Source organism: Fusarium vanettenii (genome assembly GCF_000151355.1).
Source record: "Fusarium vanettenii 77-13-4 chromosome 5 genomic scaffold NECHAsca_5_chr5_3_0, whole genome shotgun sequence".
Taxonomy (NCBI): Eukaryota; Fungi; Ascomycota; class Sordariomycetes; order Hypocreales; family Nectriaceae; genus Fusarium; species Fusarium vanettenii.
The window spans coordinates 1,205,776-1,222,586 of NW_003315878.1; the positions used below are offsets into that span (position 1 = coordinate 1,205,776).

The 16,811-nt window shown below is 54.5% G+C and overlaps 2 protein-coding genes across 2 annotated transcripts; one reads left to right on the forward strand and one right to left on the reverse strand.

Annotated features, from left to right (window-relative positions):
- The first annotated feature begins 4,725 nt into the window (after positions 1 to 4,725).
- On the forward strand, positions 4,726 to 6,922 carry NECHADRAFT_61266 (uncharacterized protein). The gene is made up of 2 exons (XM_003050804.1): positions 4,726 to 5,287; positions 5,346 to 6,922. The coding sequence occupies exons 1-2, from the start codon at positions 5,203 to 5,205 to the stop codon at positions 6,596 to 6,598; spliced, it is 1,338 nt and encodes a 445-aa protein (XP_003050850.1). The 5' UTR covers positions 4,726 to 5,202; the 3' UTR covers positions 6,599 to 6,922.
- A 4,338-nt stretch (positions 6,923 to 11,260) lies between these two features.
- NECHADRAFT_41722 (uncharacterized protein) lies at positions 11,261 to 12,038 on the reverse strand (the record flags this gene model as incomplete). The annotated part of the gene is made up of 2 exons (XM_003051198.1): positions 11,261 to 11,860; positions 11,934 to 12,038. 2 exons carry the CDS (start codon positions 12,036 to 12,038, stop codon positions 11,261 to 11,263), a joined length of 705 nt encoding a protein of 234 aa, XP_003051244.1.
- Between the last annotated feature and the right edge of the window lie 4,773 nt (positions 12,039 to 16,811).

Below are 16,811 nucleotides of genomic sequence, written 5' to 3' on the forward strand. Positions count from 1 at the left end.
AAGAATGGTGATGGTTAGTTAAGGGAAGGAGGGGGAAGGATGAGAAGGAACAGAAAAGTCGGGAAGAGCGAGGTTTGAATGGCGGAAGGGGAAAGGAAAAAAAGAAGGCCAGCAATAAGCAGCAGGGTTTTTTCTGACGAAATGTTTTGATGAAGGGCCCCGGGGACGAATCTCGTTTTGCTCCACGGCTCACGGCCCTGCAACCTAAGCAAGCTTGCTGTCCAGTGCTCGAATGGATTGGATGGAGAGCGTAAGATGGACTGGAATAGGGGACTGGCTACCTGTGCTGCGCTACGCGCTAAGCATGCTGAGCCACTCCGCCGTAAGTTTGGGGGGGGGGAGGATCCATCCCATCTTTGCATCCTTGTTCCCACTCAGAGACACGCCGCCCGACTCTGAGAGGCTGAAGATGGATCCAATTGCTTCCAATTCTGCATCTCGCAAGCAGCAAGCAAGCACACAGCCTGGGAACCCTTTCTGAATGCTTCTGCAGCCGGATAGCCCTGTTCAGGAGACCTCCGCAACCGCGCCCAATGATGCAGCCTCCTCCAATGCCCGCTGAGCGAGCGTTGACGGGCAGCCCGCCCAGAGTTTACTGGTCCTCTGCAGGTCTCGACGGCCACCTCCAGGAGGCGCGTTGCTAGCTCCAGCTTCCTCCAGCAAGTCAGCCTCCTCCCTACCGGACGCAGCATCCTGGCTCGTCATCCCCAATTCGGGGTGCCTTGGCTGGAGGAGGCGGCGGCGGCTGGGCTCTCACTCATCAGCCACCTCTAAACCATCCTTGGGGCTTCTGCTCACCGTACAAACGCGGCTCACTATTTTTTTTACTGTCAGACAGACAGTTGGATCTCTTGGCCGGCAAATTAATGGAGAAACCAAAGTGCCAAAGAAATGGAGACGTTGCTTGACTTTGACGGGCACCCCTGACACCTTGCATTGCACATCCATGGATCATGCCGCCGGGAGATGCCACGCCGCCTTTGGAATCGTATACAGCGGCGGCTGCTGCTTACCTGCCTACGGTACTTGATGCTCGGGCCTCGTTGCTCATCGTCCCCCTCCAATTCCGCTGTGCAGGCTCTGATGGGGGAAGAAAGGTCACCTTCCAGAAGGTCTGGTGCCATTTCTGGTCCCTTCAGCGCCGTCACCATCCCCTTTCTCCCGCCACAGCCAGAAGCCATGCGTGTATGCGTTGTACGGTACGGAGCATGGTCCCTAATTTCCCCCAAAGGGCCCGGGCTTCGCAGGTTTGGTCCCGTCGAGCCTCCTAGGGCAGTGATCCTCACGCCTCAGTCCTTCACCCTTAGTCGGCGAGCGGTACGTATGGTACCCGCACCCAGCCCTGCCGGCTTACGATCCTTTCCATTGACCATTGCATTGGCCTGCTGGAACGCCTCGTGGCAAGCCCGCTCACCTACAGAGTTAGGTCGCAGTTTGTTCTTGTCAGCGTCAGATTTGCCCATGCCCTTGGCTGGGCTGGGCTGGCTGGGCTGGACGTTGAGAGGTTGGTGCTGACTTGCCAACGCACAGTGCTGGGACCCGGACTGGACGCCCAGAAAAGGCATGTGCCTGTGCCTGTGTCTGTGTCTGTGTTTCTTCCCTGCCATACAAAGCCCACAAGTACCGGGCATCATTCTGTGAACCCGTCCACTGGCGAGTTGCAGTGACATCTGGAAAGTCCAAATGGAGATCCCCCCTTGAGTCGGCCGACTGGGTCAACTTGGCTCTTAGTCCGAAACAGAGCCAAAGCCTCCTCCCGTACCCAGAATCTGCCACAGTCGCGCTTCCAAAAATAGCCCCCCTGGTTGGTGAAATTGACTGGGATGAGCCGAGCCTGGGGCTGGAGTGCGAGATTGGGGCGCAGGCATGTTGTCGTGAAGACGCTAGTACGGCGTTGGCCGCCTTTTGGTCTCCAGCTCTCCCTCTCCTTTGTTCAGCCGCCAGGGTATGGGGAGGTATGGCAGCTGTCAGCTTTGGATGCAACAAAACGGCTTCACTCCGCTCCTAGTTTTAAGCCCCCAACTCTGGGGCATAGGGCAAGGCCACTGGTTCGGCAAATCTGACTGCGTCGTGGTGCCTGATAAAGATGCATCGATAACCCTCAGTCGACGAGCAATACGGATGCGATCAAGTCCGAACTATGCCCATGGCGTCCAGGCTCTTCTGCGTGTAAGACATGTTCGCCGCCTCACGTCAGCAGCTTATGGGCGGCCCGCCCAAATGGGCTCGTTGTTCCCCAGGTCTATTCTCTCAAGAAGAAACGCCGAGAGACGTTTCCAGCCAGGGACACATCTACTGTAGGGCTCGCAAATGCCGCGATTCTCAGACGGAATTCCTTTTTGGCCAAGGGCTTATTCTGAAACTCCCTGGTGGAGATAATCTCGAGATAATCTGTGACGGCCGACCCTCGACAATATATGTAAGGCCAGACGCTGTGGAGACCGTATTCCTCTGCCAACAACAGCGTCGACCTTGCTTGAGGGGGATACAGCTTTGGGCTACAGCTTTGCCCTACCACACGTTACATGTGTCCTGGATGAGGAAATCTCCGGATGGCCATGCCCCGTGTTGAACAGTGAACCAATTTGACTTGCCGTCACCATCTCTCGTGCTCAACCCCGAAGCATGTAACTCCCGTGCTCGGTTCACCACCCGAGACATCAGCCACTGGCTGTATTATCGAAGCATCTCAGAGTCCGTGTGTTCATGCATTAGGACGGGAAACGACATGTGCTACCCTAAATGTCTGTCGTTCCCTGGTTACGGCCCGCTGAATGTCTGGAAGCATGCTGCGGCGACGACATTACGAGGATCGAGAAATGTTTATTTCTGCATCGAGGTTCCGAAGTCTTAAAATATGAAAAAATGACGCGTTCTTCGGCTGCCCACGTAATCTAGCAGCCATTATCTGGAATCAAGTGTTGTTCCTGGATTATCGGCAAGTGGGCGTGACAGCGCACCGAGGCAACGAGATGCCGAGTTCCATTCTCAGTCAATATGAGCCTTCGTGTTCAACGACGGCACGTCATGCCACATATCAGCCACCGTCGCTACCGGAAGGGAACGATGCTTCTAGTGGACGGTGAATGGAGGACAGCTTCTATCACGGTTGCGGGAGATCTCGCCTGGCTTGATGCTTGGTAGCCCAGTCCGGTCAAGGCCCAACGGCCATGTGAGTGACAGCCAAGAACATTGGATGTTGTACTTGGACGACAAGCCTGATCAGTAGCGAAGAAACATCCAAACCCAGGAGTGGTTAATAAAGACGATCATTATCGGTATAATACAGCTGGATATAAGACGCACGGTGAAATGGCAAGATTTCTGCCTGCCCTGCAGCGTAGCATGCGTGATCCGGAGAGAATCGAAACGGGATCACACCCAACGTTAGGGTAGGAAACATCAGATATTTCAACAGGGTCCGAGTAAACTTGCTCAATGACTTGGACGAGAACAAACAACTCCATGTCAATATGCTCGGAACAAACTTCTGGACCTGCAAAGTGAGATGAGGCCAGCAAAGCGGCCGCATGGCTGTGCTGTGATTCGTTGATGGGCAAATGAGCTACTGGTTGGCTCGAGATGCGTTGTTGCTGAGCGAGCCATACAAACAACACCAAGCACTGCAACCGTTTCAACAAGACGAATGTACTCGCTAAGAGCCATAGCCACTGCCACGGCAGAGACTCACCGCATCACGCCGTGATCAGGTCTCTCTGGAATGCCTTCAAGCGGGGACCCGACTCCTCGGCAGGGTCCTGGATCGGGGGTTTGTTTCGAACTGAGGGACGCGCGTGCGGGCAAAAAAAAAGGTGTTTCTGCTCTGCAACGCCCGCCCGAGTCTGGCATGTAAACTCGCGCCACTCACTCACTGGCCAGCCGGTTGTGAAAGAGGGCGGTGGAGAGGAGTTTGTGCTACCCACGGGGTGGATTTCGCCAAGTGGAGGAGGGAGGCCTGAAGAGAAGAGGCCTTTGTCTTCGTGGTTGGCCAGAGCGAGGCATGGATCTAGATGATGGAGATGGCGACACTGCATCGTGAGGAGGTGTTTCTCGCAGCTCATTCGATCGCTGCCGTTGGTGATGCCTGCAGGGCCCTGAGCCTCTCGAACCGTACCGTACGTCTCGTCTCGGTCGGTAGCTGTCCGTAGTTGCATCTATCCATCCGGGCGGCCCTGTTGGTGTTCACCTGAAGCTGGCTGGTGGTCTGCGGTACCTGAGGTATAACCTGGGCTCATTCATGCTTGGACCAGGGAAAGAGATGGGAGGTACTTGCGATTGACAGCAAATCGCTCGTTGTCCAAGGTACCAGCCCAGTGCCCAGTTCGTCAAACTGCACAGTGCATATCCGGAATGATCAGGGGCCTCAAACACTGGGCTGTGGGTTGCTGGCCGGGATGGTCAAGGACATTCCACACAATCACTGACCCCGCGGACACCAGAATCAGGGGCAGCGGCACCATAGCACACAGTACGAATAGATGGCGCGCCGTTTAATTGTTTCGCTATGGCCGAAAGGATGCTAGTGTGGCGGGCTGCCCCTGTCACCCCGTCCCCTCGTGCTTCCAATGTGCCCGGTTGCAGCGCTCGCCCAGTCGGTCGCAAGACCAAGTTCCCGGCGCTTTCCTTGACTCTTTTCTTTGATTTGAGTAAGAGTCTTGCCTCCAGGCCCTCTTGGATTTCCCTCGCTCCTTCATCGTTCTCCCCGTCCAAACGATCCGACTTGAACGCACGCAAATCCATCGACCGTCAACCGTCAAATCCATCGACTCGAGCGGAGCCTCCGACGACTCTTTTACTTCTTATCCATTCACTTCGCTACTTGAGCCGTCGCCTTGGTCGATTATGTCTCCTTCTTGCGCCTCCTAACCAGCCTTCTTTTCATCCGAGCTAGCCTCAGAATCCACTCGTTTCTTACTCTCCTCGACTTTTCTCCAACCACTTTGTCGACCCTTCTCAACTCGAGCCTGAAAATATACACATTATTCTCGCGCGGAAAGGACTCGTCAAACCATTCAATCCTTGTTTTCTTTTATACTATCAACCGTCTGTCGCAAACCACCTTTGAAATACACCCATCGCCAAGCCACCTCCGACAACCACCCAACTTGGCTTGACTGATCATCTCAAGTGATCGACACCTGCCAATCCGGGGCTATCGATCAACCACAACCTCTTACTCGTCTCTCATTACTGGATATCAACATGGAGGGGCTTCATTACTTCTCGTCCAGAGGTCTGGATGGACCTGGATATGTCGTCGCGAGAGATTTGAACGAAGTTAGTATGGGTAAGTTAATATGGAACCTCCTGTGTGCCTGTCGACGGCTTCTAATCATCTTGTCTAGCGTACCAACTCGTTCCTCGAGACGGCAAGTGTATCCAATGCGATGAAAGCACCGAACTCGAATGCCCTAGCTGCCCCGAAGGCAGTGAATGCCGATTTACCGTACCTCTCGAGTGCCAGAAGTGCCCTACATCGTTCTGCGACAAGAAGTCTGCATCCGCATCCAGCAAAGGCTCTGACGGCCCAAACATCGGCGGTATCGTTGGTGGTGTTGTCGGTGGTGTAGTCGTGATTGTCGCCGTCACCTATCTAGTATGGAGGTTCTGTGTCAGACCCAAAAGGTCACAGATTCCCACTTCCATCTACGTTGAAGACGTGGATGCTCCTCAAGGCTCAGAGAAGGATGCTGCCTCAAGGGGAACCCGGCCACCTTCGACACACACCGTTCACTCGATCGCTTCCACCGTCCTCACCCGAGCCTCCAACATTATTCAGATCGCCTACATTCCTGGCGTTACGAACCGAGCCACTCCTACGTCACCCAACGTTCTTGTCCCCCCTGTTCCTCCGATCCCTATGCACCACGCCGCTGCCGCCCGAGGCGAAGGAAACGACGACCAGCACTTCTTTGTCCCCGGCGACCTCCGAGACTCGACCTACTCGGGTCTCTCTGGCTACTCTGACCGAACTTCATACGCCCGCACCTCATACGCACCTCGATCCAGTGTTGCTTCTACCATCTACGGCAAGCAGGCCCAGGTGCTCACACCCGCCCAGACTGGAATGCGCGCCAAGCCCACCGTTGTCAGTGTTAAGTCCGTTGGCAACAGCAGCCTCGAGAGCAATGCTCCCCCAGTTCCCAGCATCGACTTTGAGAAGTTCGGCGGAGGTCGTCCCAAGAGCGGTGCCAGTGCCTTCAGCGTGGGCTCGACATTCCTCAACAGCGCCAACACTGCTACGCAGGCTCGTGCACAGGTGGTCAAGGTTGGAACACTAAAGAAGGTGGATATGGGAAGCAACAAGTCCGAGACTGGCTCAACAACAGCATCATCATCATTGGGAACCTCGCGACCCACAACACCAAGCGCGAACGCTACTCGGGACTCGAGTGCCATCACCATCATCGAAGACTCTCCCTCAGTAGACCAAGGTCCCTTTTCAGACCCCCCCGACCGACCCAGTCCTCAAAAGTCCAACAAGGCGCCCAGCCTCGGAGCTGTGATTGAGGAGTCGGCAGTCGAGAACGAGAAGCCTGGGTCATCCCAAAGGCGAGACAGCAGTCCGTTCGGGGACCAGCACGCGACAAAGGAGTGATTATGGAATTTCCTTGTCGTTATATATCAGAGTATTTTGTTCGATGTCACGAATCTAGCCTCGGGTTGGATAGAGGATATATCTTACAATCTGCTTTTCTTCACTTCAATGTCAATTTTTTCTTGGATAGACAATTCCAGATCGATCTCACTTGGGATATAGCAACCCCCCTTTTTTTTGTGTTTACAATTCAAATAGCGGCGACGGTTCTTGGGTATGGACTATGGCGTCATGGAAAGGGAGCCGCGGCAAATGGCTCCGAGGATGCCAGGAGGTTTTGGAGGTCTCTATGTGTCTATTGAATAGAGATGATCTATCACGTACATACTCTTGTTGACATGAATGATTTGTGTGTGCCTGTGCCTCTGTGCCCTTTCCAGCATGTGAGTGAGCCTGACCTTGTGAGAAGTCCTGTTATTCAGTAGTGTAGGCTTGATAGTGGTGGTCGTTGCCATGTCTCAGCCTGGAGATATGGTCTTGACTCGAGGACACTTGATGAGGAGACAAGCCATTCAACATGACGAGTCGTCCTTGGTAGAGTTTACCCTCGTTTGACTGCCTTTCGTCCTACTGCGGCCGCCGACAATGACCGATTAACGTTGTGCGTCATGAGATTGTGACGAAGCCATCGCCAGTTTTCGGCCGCTACCAAAGACTAGGGCGATACTATCACTAGGCCGACATGATCGGTCAATGACATCAATTTCCCCGACGGACATGATTCGCGACTCGGGAGTTGTAAAACCGAGGCTTACGGTTGTTGTCAAGCGTCGTCTGAAAAAAAAAAAACAAGGCATTGGAATGGAAAGCCGTTGACCGTCAAAAAGAAGAAAGCTTCTTGGATAATGGTGAAACGAGCTAGAAGAGGTGGGCTCTTCCTCCCTTTGGTTGTGGCGAAACGTTGGCTTCTAGTCGGTCGTCTCGACATGTTTCTGCCACCTTTTTTTGAGGGGTGTGTGTGTGTGTGTGTGTGTGTGAATCTCGTGATGATGAATAGCAACATTGGTTCTGGAGTCACAGCCATTCTTGGCTGCTAGCCAAGCCATTGCCTGTCTTGTTAGCACTCTGACATGCATTCAATAGATTAAGACGTGTTCCCCGTCCATGACTCCCTCAACCGATCCAACAACGCTAATCTCGATGTCCGGGGAGAGAGAAAAAAGAGAGGAGGAGGGGTATGGTAGGGGCGGTTGTGTTTAGCGCTACCCGTCCAAGAGGCTTTTATTGATCGGGGGAAGAGGCTTTTGACTTTTTTCTGCAACTACAAACCCCAACATTTGGCTTCATGCAGGGCTGATTTCTAAAAACTGTTGAAAGGAAGGGCTTGGTAATGCAGGTCATGACACTTTGGGAGATTCTGTCATGTCGTTCAACTCTTACGTGTGAGTGCCTAGCTCTCTAGTTACATAGTAGTATCCGGGTCTGTCCGTAACCTAGATGTCCTTTTTTGTTCTGTTCCTTTGTTCCAGGGTTCATTGTATGGCACCCCGGTTCCGGGAACTAATCTCCCCTGTTCCCCGGGGGGCTTCTTCTATCAAAAAAAGTTTCTCTTTCTGGTGCCCCTGATTACCTTCCCCCTTTGGTGCACTTCCGCCATTCTACCGGAATGAGGGAAAGCATAGGGTTGTATCCGCAATTGAACCATGGAGATGGGTTAAGAAAAACGTTCCATCGTCGGAGGGAGAGAAGTGACCATGCGTCCGCTTGTTCGCCGCAAGGGGTAGGCCCAAGCGATCCTTGGTCCCGTGTGCTAGCCTCCGATCAGCACACCGTCCTCCGGCCGGACCTCCTCCGGTGTTGACGCCGTCTCGGGGAGTTAAGTAAGCGCGGCAATGAGGGGGAAAGGCAAACAATGGGAAAACTTGCTCTCGGGATTTGTCCTATCCGAGGAACGAAAAAAGAAAGCAAGCAGAAAATAACTATAACGTTACTATGTAGCAGAAAAAAAAAAGTGTCCTCTTTTCTTACTTTCCACGCCAGCCAGGGGGGGGAGACAAGTAGAAGTGGAGAGTTACTCGCGCGATGCTACCGAAAGGATGGACGACTTTTTTCGTTCAACGGCGCGGTCTTCGGAGGTTCGACCCGGTAGCATCGGCATCGGATGCTTCTGTGTTAGTGAATGAAGCTAGAAGCGGTGGAAGCGTCTTACACTATGTGTATCTAGGACGATCTGCAAGACATGAGTAAAAAAAAAAAAGCCGCAACCTCAGAGAGAGAGAGAGGGCACTTTGTCCATCGCTCTTGTTTCCATTCGTAGCAATGGTCCGGCCGGCACTTGATGAACCTGTCATGTTGAAGCATTTCCCCCCTCAAAAAAAAGACCGGACAAATAATGAATGACATCTCTAGTGCTTGACAGCTTTCTCATTAGATCTGATTGTCTCACGTTACGTTACGGACACCAATGTCCATTATGGCTTGTTATCCCGAAACGTTTCTACTTCTGCCCGTTTTTTGCCATGTTTCCCTCCATCGACCCTGCATTCTCCCAAGGTAAAGCGCCACCATCTGTAACCCCCAAATCGTGTTTCTATGTACTCCTCCCGTGTGCGTTTGCATGTGTCGTCACAGCATGAGTACTTTGAGGAGAAAACAAAAAAAAAGAAGAGTCCACCCCTTTGGCGCCATCTAGAGAATGTGAGTGTGAGAGGGATCATGGTTCAACATGTAGACCCTTGCGTGGGGGGAACAAGAAAAAAAAAAAGGTTCACAACATTTTGCGAAAAGAAAAAAAAAAGGTGTGGAAGGAAATCAAACAGATAGCAAAACTTGTCCGTGTTTGTATAGAGTACACGCATCTTATCCCATCGGGGAACCTTTGTTGGCAGCCCATACAGACCACCAGCAGATTAGTTACTACAAGAGCCAACCTCTGCCTTTTTCTTTCCCTCCCACGTACGTAGCCTATCCCCCACCAACACAAGAGACATCCCGTCCCCATGGCATGGCATGGATGGGATGGTGTCAAGAGAACCCCCACCTCTGATGGACCGACGCCCATGAGATTTTTTGATTTGGGTTGGATTCGACAGCCCTGCCTTTTCCATGTCTTTGGTATCCAGAGCCACTGTCACTGTTACTTCACTCTCCTTGAGGGAAGCAATTCGTGACATGATACATGCTAGACAGCCTCAGACACACGAGATTCAGCTGATTGCGCATGACATTAGCTGGGGGGAAACTGTTTCGAAATCGTCATCAGAAACAACACGCACGCGGCTGCGCCCATCTACCTACCTATGGATACCTATGGATCGCATGTCTCCCCCAGCTTTAGCTTTGCCTGCTCCGTGCGCCGCACTCAGGGATCCATCACCTCCGACAACATGCAACAGTGTCGACTCGTCAAAGTGTCAAAAGTGCTCCCATGTAAATACAATCGTAAACGAAGCTAGACCTCGATTCATTCACTCATTCATTCATTCCATCTATGGATGGATGGATCCGTGGATGGGGCCGTCCGCTAACCAAGGGTCCCTCCATCCCATCCCATGGATCCCCATCGCTAATGACACAACTACAACTTCCCAATACAGGGGATCATCCAAAATCTCGGTGCTTTTCAGGTCATCTTCATTTCATCTTGCTCTTGTATGGCGAGCCGTCATTTAGATACATCGGCCTAGTCCAGCTGCCCACGCCCACGCCCACGCCCTCCCACGCTTCAGATCACCCCTGCCCTTCTCTGCATCGCTTGCTGCCAGATCCAGCCGCCATGGCCAGCTAAGCCACCCCATCCGCCCCTAGATGTGAGCATGGACAAGCCAAGATTATGCATTCTGCTACCCGCCGTTCGCACTTCGCTTGTGCTGTTCCAGAACCGCCTGTCCCTGCCCGCCGAGGGGTACCCGTCTTTCCATGGGGGCAAAGCTTGAAACACGTCAAGTCAATCCCAGCCATCATGGACATTCGAGTTGCTCGTGCTCGACCTCGACCAACTAGTTCCTCGTATCCCCTCCCCAATCGAGTCATGCAAGAACGAAACGTCGTCTTGTACCTCCCTGCCAGGGTCCATCCAAAAGTCGACTGCCAAACAGGAGACCGTTGACAAGGTAGACCACAAACGTCCAGCCGAGACTGAGAGTTGAAACTCGAGAAACCCCACGGCATAGATAGACAGATAGCCAAACAAGCCAGCCAAGACATGATAGGTAACTTCCAGAACCTACGTCGTCATACACGACTATGAAGAACCCCACGGTTGACAGACAATAACGCCTTCCAGGTCTTGGTCGTAAATTTTGGAAATAAGAATAGTATAAATGTCAATAGATAACCTAGCGCCCCAAGAATATGCCTCTTTTTGTTCGTACGCCATTCGCCGGTGCGGAACTGCTTCTGCTTTCGTTCGTCGTTCGATGCTGCGTCGTCATGCCGCCCTCGTCGTTGGGCATATGGCCATCTAAAATTGCAGGAAAAGAATAAAGTCCGTCTCTCCGTGCCTCCCGCTGTGTCTCGCCAATCATCTCCAAGTCGGCGGGCATATCCCGTCGTGGGTGAGGGGTCGCGCCATTGCCGACCCCTCATCCGCGGTTGTCGTCGCCGGCTTCTCGTCGCCGGCCCCCTTTGCTTTCTGGTTGTCTTCATTTTTTTTTTACTGTCGTCTTATTTCCCTCCTCTTGATTGGCGGAAGTATTCTTCCTACAGTGCGGGCGTGGTCGCTCATAACACAATGCACTTGGACTTGCTTCGCTCGTTCTTCCTTCGGTGTCTATCGTCGCGATCACCGCCTCTCGCGTCGCCGTTGCCTGTTCGCGTCCGGCCACTGGACCTTTCTGAGGGTCGTGAAGATTGTTGCCGCTGTCGACGTAGGATCCTAACTACGTCGTAGAAGGCCTTCTCGACATTGATACAGTTCTTAGCTGATGCCTCGACAAACTCACAGCCTAGCTCGCGTGCGAGGGCGTGGCCTTCTTGCGTTGAAACTTCTCGCTCGGTGACTCGGTCGCTCTTGTTGCCGACGAGCATGATAGGCACGGGCAACTGGGGGTTGGCGGCAGAGATGGGTGAGCCGGGGTACGACGGCGACGATGCGCACGACTCCTTGACTCGTTGAATCTGATGATGAAATCGCTTAATGCGGGTGAAGGATGAGCGTGAAGAGATGCTGTAGACTAGGACAAATCCTTCTCCGTCACGGATCCATTGGTCTCGTAGCGCCGTGTACTCTTCCTGTCCGGCAGTATCGAGCACTTCGAGCATGCACGGCTGGCCGTCAATGACGACTTGCTTTCGGTATGAATCTTCGATCGTCGGGTCGTACTGTAACGGGTGTCAACTTCAAGGTCCCATGTACTCGGTGCAAGCAAGCACGGGCAGGTGGATGAAAACTCACAGTCTCGACAAAGTGTTGCAAACATAGCTGGATAGTGAGAGCCGTCTTTCCCACGCCACCATCTCCCAATACCACCAGCTTGTACAGCACCATTCGGCCGGCCATGATGACGGCGACGGCGAAGAAATCGACGAGGGGGGAGAGAAGTCGATGCGAAAGGGAAGAGGAGACTCAAGGGGTAGAAGGGTCCAGGCGAGGGAGGACCGAGGAGAGGAGAGGAGGAGGGTGGGAGAGGGGAGGGTGTGGTCGGTGATGAGGCTCTCGAGGTTATGGATCGAGGGTGGTTGGAGTTGGTGAGGTCGTCGTCACGAGCGGAGGAGAGGCGAAGACGAGGGACGACGGGAGGAGGGGGTGGCTTGATGGAGCAAAAAGAGCTGTGACCCAGCAATTGCAGCTGCGGCGGCGGCAAGGCAGAGGCAGAGAGCGGAGGCGGAGGCAAGGCGACTGGAGGCAAGGCACAAGGCAGCGCGAGGCGGCAAGCAAGCAAGCAAGCAATCCAGAAGCAAGCAAGCAAGCGATGAGTGGATGTCAAACGGGTGAGCGAGCGCCAGTGGCGAACAAACAGGAACAGATTTAGCAAGGTGAGGTAAGAGTAGCAAGGCAAGGCAAGGTAGGTATGGAGGTAGTGAGTGTATAACGCAGGTAGTAGTGTCCAAGAAAAGAGACGGAGGACTGGACAAGACCAAGACAAGAGGGCAGCTCAAGTTTAGATGGATGTTTGGTCTAGGCGTCGACGTGGAGCTGGCGCTGGAGGCGAAGTTGGGAAAGACGGCCGGGTGGAGAACTTTTTTTTCTGGTGCTTGCTTGGTGCTTGTGCTTGTGCTTTGCTTAGGTGCTTGGTGCTTGGTGCTCAGTACCTGTGCACACACGCATCCCAAGGTACAAACGCATGTACCTCCATACCTCATGCTGGGAGGCCCATGGCATGGCATCCATCCAGCAGGCATGGATCCATGGATGGCATGGAGCCCATCCACGCCCGCGGGCGGGGCGCCAGGTTTTACCAAGTACCTGGGTTGAAGGTACCCATGCAGCACGGGGACGCAGCAGCGGTACTCGCCAGCCCGGGTCCAGAGGGGGGCTAGAGGACTTCCGGGGTCGCTTTAGGGGGGGCACCAGCAGCAGACAAGCCACCTCACCTCGCAGAGGGCCTAGTACCTTGTGTGGACGATTTACCTGCCCCAGAGGTACCCTCTGTCGGTTGGGCATTGGTTAGAGGGGAATGCAAGAGCACACCACTCCCGTCCGTCGAGGGCTGAGATACCTCGAGATAGAGTGACGGACGGGGACTCACGGACGGGACCCTGAGGTGGGATGGAGCATAGGAATAAGGGGGGTGAAGGGGGACATGGCAAACCTCCACTGAGAAGGGGGGGACAACACCCAAGAGGAATCAAATCACCTCGACGTCGCAGCAGCAAACAGTAGCAGGTACTCGGTAGACCTGGATAGGATATCGGCTCGGTGGGCGAGCCCGAAGAATGGGAGCGAGCGAGGGTACGAGGCCTTCGGAGGCTTCTGATAGGCGAGGGATGAAGCCGGAAGGGTGAAGCGGCGGCGGACGACGTGCACCCCCTGGTCACCAAAGCCGCTGCTGGGCGACTCCCACTCCTCTTCACCTTGGGGATTGTGTCCCCTTATTTGGTGGATAAGCAAGCAAGCATCTGGTTTGGATTGGAGCATTGGTACTCGAGCGGCGCTGCGTGGGAGATGCTCGTGCCTGGATTATGGAGAGAGTTGCTTGTTGAGCCTTGTCCTGCACAGTTGAGCGGTTGAATATCGACCCAAGAGCGCTCATGGCATCCATCTCCAACAAGCAATGCGTCTTGCATGAGCAACTGCTCGCTCATCCCTGACGGCGCGGGCTGGCAGGGCATGGCATTTAGCTGGGCTTGTCTTCCTCAACAGGCCTCAGAGCCGTCCATCGGCAAGTACCCGGGAGCCCGGGTCACGGCTCGGTTGCGGTGCACCGTCGCGGCGCGCGGGCGACTCGACCGGCGATAGGATAGATACTTGGCGTAGTCGGCCTTGATCCGTACTCTGTACAGTAGGAGTCGAGGGAATTGGAACATTACCCGCGCTACGGCGGCGCTGGGCTGTGAGGTAACTGAGGAACCATCCTGACTGGGTCAAAGACGTGCCTTAGTGGTTAGGGTGGGGTCATTTGGGGACATGTTGTTGCTGTCGCAATTCTTGTCACGTCTTTCTTCGATTCTGGGATTTCTTGATGGGATTAGAGAGGAGGGGTTAGTACAATTGCAATCCGATACACGGAGCAGGCTGCGATGTGGATGTTGAAGGTGACCAATGTCAATCGAGTTAATGTGAGTGAAGAAAAGAAAGAAGAAGTAAAAAATCTTCACGGGTCTTTTTTCTTTTCTTCTTCTTTGTTGCTACGTCCGAGGTTGCGTTTTTTCCCCTTCTTTCCTTTTTCTACCCTAAAATTTTGCTTCTTTCCCCTACTGCAGCAACCTGGTGGTTGCAGCTTGCGCTTGCAGCAAGCACGCAGGAAGGGCCAGGTGGTCGCAGGACTGGTGAGTGGTGTGGTGTGGTTGTGTATGTACCTGGGCTTCGTCAACTAGAACAGGCTCCGGTCCCTGCAAAGTCCCTGCGAGGTACTGCAACACCTTGCCGGCGGAGGCTCACACTGTGTCTGGTGCTGAGATACCGCAACTTCACCTGCAGGTTACCTCGCAATCTTTTAGCACGATGCCCGAGGGGGCAGGGTCCTGGTCTCCCCGGGAAGTCCAGTCCTAGGGGGGAATAGCGAGGTTTGGGGAGGAGCAGCCCTGGAGAAGGGGTGGTGGCCTGTGCTGAGGCAGCTCTTGGTGACCCGTTGGATGGACATGGAGCTGGAAGCTGCCCTGTCTCGGGCTGGACACCGACCAGGGGAGCTTTTTGGAACTGGAGGGGGTTGTTTGGCGATGTTTACACACTCGACTCCACGCAAGACGACGCTGTTGCTGCTGCTGCTGCTGCTCATACTCCTGCATGGTGGAAATATCTTCCATGCTGGGCGTAATTGTCGGTCAACAACCTTGGCGGGCCAGACATATTACTGAGCCCATTCATGAGCTCATGAGCTGCAGCAAATGCAACAACTGCATGGGAGATCGCACAATCCAAAAGAAGGGAAGGGAAGGGAAGGGCACATGAAAAATCTTTTCACGGCCGGCCACGAATCGATGGATGCAAAAGAAGCGACGAGCAACAAATCACGGATCCCAGCAGTTCCAGAGCCGCGCTTGTCGGCTCCAGCGACCGGCATTGGCGGGTCGTCCAGGTTGGATCCCCCTTCGGGTTCTTTCAAAGCAATCCCGCCCAGCAAGGGAAGGGAATGAATGATGGATCCATTCTCGTCTCCAAGCAAGCTCCAATGCCCAAGCTGTGTCGTGCTGTGGCCTCTGCTGATGAGCGGTCCTCCACTCTGGGGAATTTTTGTCCCTGTCCATGTTGATCTTGCTCCTCTCCGTCCCTCTCATGCCGGCTTCTTGAGAGCTCTCCACCAAAAAATCCGAGGTTGGAGAGAGGCTGGAACGTTGGGCACCAGCCGAACCCGGCCTGAGGGGGCGGGCAAAGAAAAAGGCTTGTCCCGTTTTAATGACACGGCGCAACCCCAAAGATGGAGCCATGGATCGCTGTCGACGACGCCGCCGCCTCCTTCTTCTCTCCCCTCGGTCCTGGTCTCGCCCGGCGGATGAGGGTGAGTTTGAGGGTCAGCATCAAGATGCTTCGGCGTTGAGCGTCCCATTCCAATTCGGTCGACCGAGTCAGCTGGGTCCGGTTTGGCCAAAGAGGAAGCACAGGACAGCCTCCGTGATGTCGTTGCTTGGTCTCTATGGACGAAACGGCTTCCCGGGGGCCGATTTCAAGATAATGACAGTTGAATCGTGAGTGCATGGTTGGATCCCTGACCAGGACCCTCCCTGCTCTGGCCTCTCTCCAAGGTGGCGCAAAAAGGAGGCTTTTCACTTTCACGATCCCCCACGGGCACGCACAACCACACGACGGGGGCTGCGCTGCATTGCACTGTACTGCAAATAGGAAGCCCGGTTTACTTGATACCCTCTGCTTGGCACCATCTACCAAGTCAGTCCACCGCATAATATCCCGAAAACACGACTGCCTAGCAGACCTATCCCACGTCGTACGCTACATGGGGCGCCGCCTTGCCCGTCTCGGTAGGGACCCTGCTTTTCTTTGCTGTCTCTCCCTGAAGCTCGCCCCGGCCTCTGGCTCTGCCCCGAAACAAGATGGAGACGGCAGCCGCCTGGCCACGAGTCGTTGTGCGACATTCTGGGAGGTGGCAGTGCTGTAATGGGCCGGCCACCATCCGTCACTCCGACGAGCGGGTTGGATACACAGAGTCAGTCGGATAGAGACTCGACGGGAGACCATCACAGGCACGCACCGCACCGCACGGGTCCTATTGCTCCGTGCTTCACCCGCATACCCGCCCGCGGGCGTCTATCTGGTCTCGTCACTCCAGTCGTCTGCCCATGCTCGTCGGCCGGCGGCCCAGACCTTGACCCTGCCGTGCGCCTGCACAGCGGCTGGCACCGCCGGGGGCTGGTGAGCCTCAGGATCCTCGGGGTGCATCATAGCTCTCGTGCTAGCTAGCTGACTTGTCTTGGACCTGCCTGTTTGCCATGCTCTAAGCATTGGGTCATGAAAGAATTGCCCGTGCTGGTGGTGGCCAATCCCCGCAGACACGTAAGAGTCGAGCAACCCGATAGCCTCATGGAGCAAGATCAGAAGAGAGTTCCAGGCATGATCCCAGCATTGGATCAAACCGTCATGCGAACCGTCCCCCTCGACGTAACCCCGAACGCGTTTGTGTCGACTGCTTGGATCTTGTCGTGTCTGACACCCCGCAGT